The 5,624-nt window shown below is 44.1% G+C and overlaps 1 protein-coding gene across 2 annotated transcripts; it reads right to left on the bottom strand.

The window, feature by feature from the left end:
- Positions 1-1,024: 1,024 nt before the first annotated feature.
- RPP38 (ribonuclease P/MRP subunit p38) lies at positions 1,025-4,712 on the bottom strand. 2 transcript variants are annotated; one of them, XM_075828743.1, is made up of 2 exons: positions 4,612-4,712; positions 1,025-2,223 (listed from the first exon to the last, which is right to left on the bottom strand). In XM_075828743.1, exons 1-2 carry the CDS (start codon positions 4,625-4,627, stop codon positions 1,358-1,360), a joined length of 882 nt encoding a protein of 293 aa, XP_075684858.1. In that variant the 5' UTR covers positions 4,628-4,712; the 3' UTR covers positions 1,025-1,357. The 2 variants fall into 2 exon arrangements, with proteins under 2 accessions (XP_075684858.1, XP_075684859.1); XM_075828744.1 differs by lacking the exon at positions 4,612-4,712 and adding an exon at positions 4,038-4,529.
- Positions 4,713-5,624: the final 912 nt, after the last annotated feature.

Here is a 5,624-nt window from a genome sequence, read left to right as displayed (position 1 = left end):
TTTGAACAAGGTTTATCCCATGTGTAAAATCTATGATACTGAAGGTAGCAGCAGAAATTTTGCCATACTGTCTCCTTATCGATAAGAATAAAAAAGACGCGCACTCTCTATTCAGGTGACTCCTTGAATCTCTTTGATAAGAACCTAAATTCTTCTATCACAAGTGACTTAGAGTTCTTTTTAATCAAGGACATTTATGATAAATCCACAGGATATGTCATAAATGTTCGATAGATGCGGGCTCCACCTATCTCTAGAACGGGGCCCCCTAAACACCATTCCACCTCTTTGTGTTGTGCTGAAGCGTGTGATTTCCGATCATGAAGAAGAAAACAGCGTAACTCGCTGAGCTACGCTGTTTCCTAAGTCCCATAGAACTAAATAGTAGTTACGGAAACCGCGTAGCTCGCATGCGTCGCTTCTTCCATAACTGCCATTCACTACTATGGGAGTTACGTAAACTGCGAAGCTCAGCGAGCTACGCTATTTTCTTCTTCATGGTCGGAAATCAGCAAAAACAGAGATAGAACGGGTATAGGGGCCCCGTTCTAGAAATAGGTGCGGGTCCCAGAGGTGGAACCTGCATCTGACATTTATTGGAAAACCCCTTTAAGTAAGTCGGAACAACTTACTGCTGCGAGTTCTTTTCAAAACTTATCAAAGAGTCGACCTCTCCAGACTGAACGACGCAGTAGCAACATCATCAATACCGGCGAACATCACGCGCCTCACCAAAGAGAAGCAGTTCCAGCCATCCCATCAGGGGTGAGTTAAAAGTTTGACCAGATATAGCAGGCGAATTGTTAAGTTGATAATGTTGTATGGCCCGTGAATGAGGTTATAAATATCCAAATGGCCCTTGGCAGAAAAAAGGTTCCCCACCCCCAATTTATAGCCTGTAAGGTTTCTTTTCATCAAATCCTGTCGTTCAATAACAATGACACCAGTAAGGGAGGAAGTAGCTAGCTTCTCCTCCTAATTGGGTCTCCAGAGAAACCAATACACGAAAAGATAAGACATGGGATGATTATCAATAAATGTAGATTTATTATACACTGCGAGACATAGAAACGTAAACCGTTTTAGTTGGACTCTCTGGAAACATACTTTAAATATTTGCTGTAAAAATTAGAAAACAAAATGAAGAAAGGTTTTCTGAAGTAACACAAACGGGCGTCAATCGGCCATGAGGAACGGACGTTTTTTCCACGGCCGATTTGCATCTGTCCGGGACCCGTTTCCACAAATCCGTCATAGACGGGCAAATAGGACGTCCTATTTTTCTACAGGCCGTTCACAATCCATTAAAAAAATAAAAAAAGGCCGTTTTTATTTATAGAGCCAGGACTGGTCGATGTTACTTTTTACCAAGTGATTTCTTTACTTTAACCTTCCGTTTCTTATTTGGGTTTGGAACTATCTTTTTGACTCTGAGGCCCTGCAGCGTCACATCAGCCGTCTGCTTGGTGGGGGAGAGTTTACGTTTTCTGGTGGCGGTCGGATTGACATGGTCCTCCTCTTGTGGTTCATCATCTTCCACTGACACAAAGATCTCTTCGTCGTTCGTGTTCTGGCATCCAGTCGGTAGCCAGGGGACGCTTAACGGCGGCACTCGTGTGGTAATGGCTTCCACTTGCTCCCGAAACACATCAGAATTTTTTCTGAAGCCGAGCGCCAGCACAGATTTCAGGCCAAGAGCCGGGGCCATATTCTCGCTTAGCCGCGGCAGCTGACAGGCAGGGACCTCCCGGCTAAAGCTGAGCTCTATGATGTGCTTGGTGATCATCTCTGGCTTTGCCGACTTACACACCATTACCATGGATAGGTCATTTTTCTCCAGAGCGCGGGTGACCTCATTAATCCCTATGGCAAGTTGTTTCCGGAGATCCGCAAAGGTCCACCCCGGCTTTGGAGCCTCCTGTTTTAGCGTCTCTGTGTTGGGGCTTTTTTCCTCTTTGCCAGAATTATTATTGTCGTTTTTATCAGACTGTTTTGATTTTCTGATATTTTTGCCCTTTGAGGATTTTGTTTCAATCTTTTTCAGTCCAAGTTGCTCAAACTTTTCCAATAATGTGTTCAGGATGAACTGCATGTCGTCTCCAACCACAGGGGTCCAGATTTTCTCATACGGGCTGTTAAGAGAGGTCTTAGACACAACTGGTTTGGATTTGCGCATGCCCCTCTTGGCAACCTTGGCGGCCATGTTGGTAATGTGGTGTTCAGCTGACAAAGAAAACACAAAGGTATCAACACAATTAGCTTATTTGCCCAATACACGAATATGAAGTACATTTTCTGAGGTGGCCGATTATAGGAAAAACTAAACGAATGAGGTGAAAGGGAGCTGTAGGAGATCAGTCTGATCTTTTTCCAGAAACATTGCACCTCTTGTGTTAGGTCTGATATTGCAGGTAGTCACTTAAATGGTCACTAACCTTCAACAAACTTTGCATAAATCAATAGTACAATAGAATATAAGAAACTTTGTAAGATATCTGATCAGTCACCCACTACCCTGATCGTTCACTGCTAAAACCCTGCCTTGAGAGACCAGACAGATCATCAGCTTACCGAGAGATCAGGTTACATGCTGCCCATAGAAGTTTATGGTGAGGGAAGGGAGAGCAGAATGAGAGAGGCACAGAGAAACGCTAGTAAGTGTTATGCGTCACTCCAGTGCTGGATTCTCAGCTTCAGTGCTCATTACTACTGTATGATGTCCTCCATGTTGCCACAGTGTGTGTGTGTGTATATATATATATATATATATATATATATATATATTAATTAGATAGAGATAGGAGAGCAGGATTCTCCTCTTCTATGTGTGCAGTGTTTAGAAGACATGATAGCAGTTAGGCTCTGCCCACCAGCTCAGAAAGAGCTGAGAATTAGAGATCAAGCCTGCAGAGAGGAAAACTGCAGAATACAAGTCATGTAATAGCCAGAAATAGGGTTATTCCTCATGTACAGACATATGGCCGCTTATTCTGAAAAGTTAGGTACTCTAACACCCCTTGCACATAATAGAGTTCGAGCTGTGAAAAATGGTCCGAGTGTCGGCTGGGAAACGGCATCATAGACATTTTATGATACTAGGAGTCCCTGCCTCCCTACGGAACTGCTGTTCCGGTCTGTATCATTTTGTTCAGTACAGAACAGCAGTTCCGTGGGAAGGCAGAGACTCCCAGCATCATAAAATGTCTATGATGCCAGGAGTTCCATTCACCTGTACCGCGGTCGGGGCGGGAAATGCGGCTGACACTTGGACCGTTTTTCACAGCCCGAACTCGGTTGTGTGCAAGAGGTGTAAATGGTGCTGACCTGCAATACCAGACATAGCCCACGCAGAAGAGTGGCACTGTTTGTAACAAAACAAAAAAAAACACAACAACCACCAGGCCCATTATTTTAAAGGGGTATTCCGGTTACATGTTCCCCCCTATCCATAGGGTAAGGGGTAACTTGCTGATTGGTGGGTGTCTGACTGCTCGGACCCCCACCGTTCACGAGAATGGAGTTCCCGAACCCCTGATTTGAACCGAGCGGCAGGTCGCTTATGTGCACTGACGCTACATTCATTCTCTATGGCAGCGCCGGAAAAAGCAGAAAACTGCACTCAGCCATCTCCGGCGCTTCCATAGAGAATGAATGGAGCGGCAGTGCACATAAGCGACCAGCCGCTCGGTTCAAATCAGGGGTTTGGGGTCCACGTTCTCGTAAACGCTGAGGGCACGAGCTCTCAGACACCCACCGATCAGCAAGTTACCCCTTACCCTACCGTATGGGGGTAACTTGTAACCAGAATACCCCATTAAAGATGCCCATATACATTGCATGAACGTCGTCCGAACCCGCTGACCACCTAATGAGTATGGGGGTGTCCTGACTTTTAACATGCCGGAACATTTGTTCTCACTTGAGATTAGCCGCTACCAAAGGTGTATGGGGAAGAATAGCGGATTCCGACAGCTATCCTAGTTGTGCGTCCACCTTCATTTCATATAGTCCTAATAATATAACTAACACATATCTACCTGCTGCCCAGTGTTGGCGACACGGATACCCGTACCGGCATTGGTGACCTGACGCCGAGCTGCCTGGGGAGTCCAGCGTGGAACCATTACAATGTTTGTGCAATTAGGAGAGTCATTCCCCATTAGGGCACATGGACATCATAGAGGGGGTCCTGTCTATTAGCCAGAGGAGAGGCGCTGGAAAGAGAAGCTGGCACCCTGGCGGAATGCACATGACCACGTGTTACCTGACTGCCCATTCTTTGCAATAGGTGCTACGATATAGACCAAATGTGTCGCCACCTGCATCTTCCCCTGGAAACATCAGCCCTGAAGGGACAATCCCTTTAAATAAATACCTACTAATTCAAGAGAGCAATTTTTTTCCAAATCAGCCGTATTGCTCAACCATCGGGTGCCAGATTAATGACATTTGCCTAAAAGTAGAGCCCCCCTTTAAATAAAATCATAATATCCCAATACAAACAAGTGACTACATAGAACGTTTATGTTAAATATGCCAAATCCGCTCATCACCCCCATACTGCAATCTCCACATTATCCTGACACTAGGCAGACAACAAAAACATCTCACCAACTCCTCTCTGCATCGCTCACATGGAGCACCCGATCAGCGCCGGTCGTTAAGCAGCCAATCAAAATGCGCCGTCTTGAAACTGCGCTCCGAGGCTTGAATTCATTTTGGAACGCAAACTCGGAAGTTGTACGTGATTGGTCAGTTTGGTTACGGCCCCGCCTCTTCTGTTTATGGGTATTCTGGGAGATGTAGTTTGCCGTGGATTTAGTACTACAGCTCGCATCATTTCGTCTGATGAGATTATAACTTTTACTCTTGAGTTTCGTGAATGTAAAATTCGCTCAGATCTCGTTTATCATACCTCAAAACACGTGACTAAATCGCTCTATCCTACTCTGTGGTGGTGCTCCTTGTATTACGTCTCTCATCTGCAGATACTAGATATATAATATATGGTCATTTATTGCGGGTGATTATCACACAAACTCAAGATTATAACAAATCGAATGGGATTTCGTTCCTCGTAATTTAAAAAATAAATAAATCATGTGAATGTGCATTTATGCCTTATTACAATGCAATTATTCTTTTTTTTTTTTTTTAAAAAACCCTGAAAAGAAGGCCCCCCCCCCGCCATAATTGCTAAAAAAAAAATCTCTAGTAAAATGACATATAATTTTACTCTTGTCATAGAGCAATAAAATTGCAACCTACTTATGCCATACAATTTTATGTTACAATATCGCACAATATCGTATCACGAGACATCGCTGTGATATCTCTGATATATCTCAGCCCAATGTGTATGGACATCCGTTCTGTGTGGGTTTTTTTTTTTTAAATAAATATTTCTATAAATTTGGGATTTTTTTAATTGCATGAAGTGTCATATTTCCAGTCATAAAATGTCATAAAACACCAAAAATCCTGTAACAAATTGAACCAAATGTATCAAACTATCTCTCCCAGAATGGCGCAACTCACTCGCCGGGTTAGGCCTCATTTACACGAGCGTGTGCGTTTTGCGCGCGCAAAAAACGCAGCGTTTTGCGTGCGCAAAAGGCACTTGA

Source organism: Rhinoderma darwinii, chromosome 5, assembly GCF_050947455.1.
Source record: "Rhinoderma darwinii isolate aRhiDar2 chromosome 5, aRhiDar2.hap1, whole genome shotgun sequence".
NCBI classification, from domain to species: domain Eukaryota; kingdom Metazoa; phylum Chordata; class Amphibia; order Anura; family Rhinodermatidae; genus Rhinoderma; species Rhinoderma darwinii.
The sequence above is the reverse complement of the archived record's forward strand: the minus strand, read 5'-3'. Positions and strand labels throughout refer to the sequence as shown.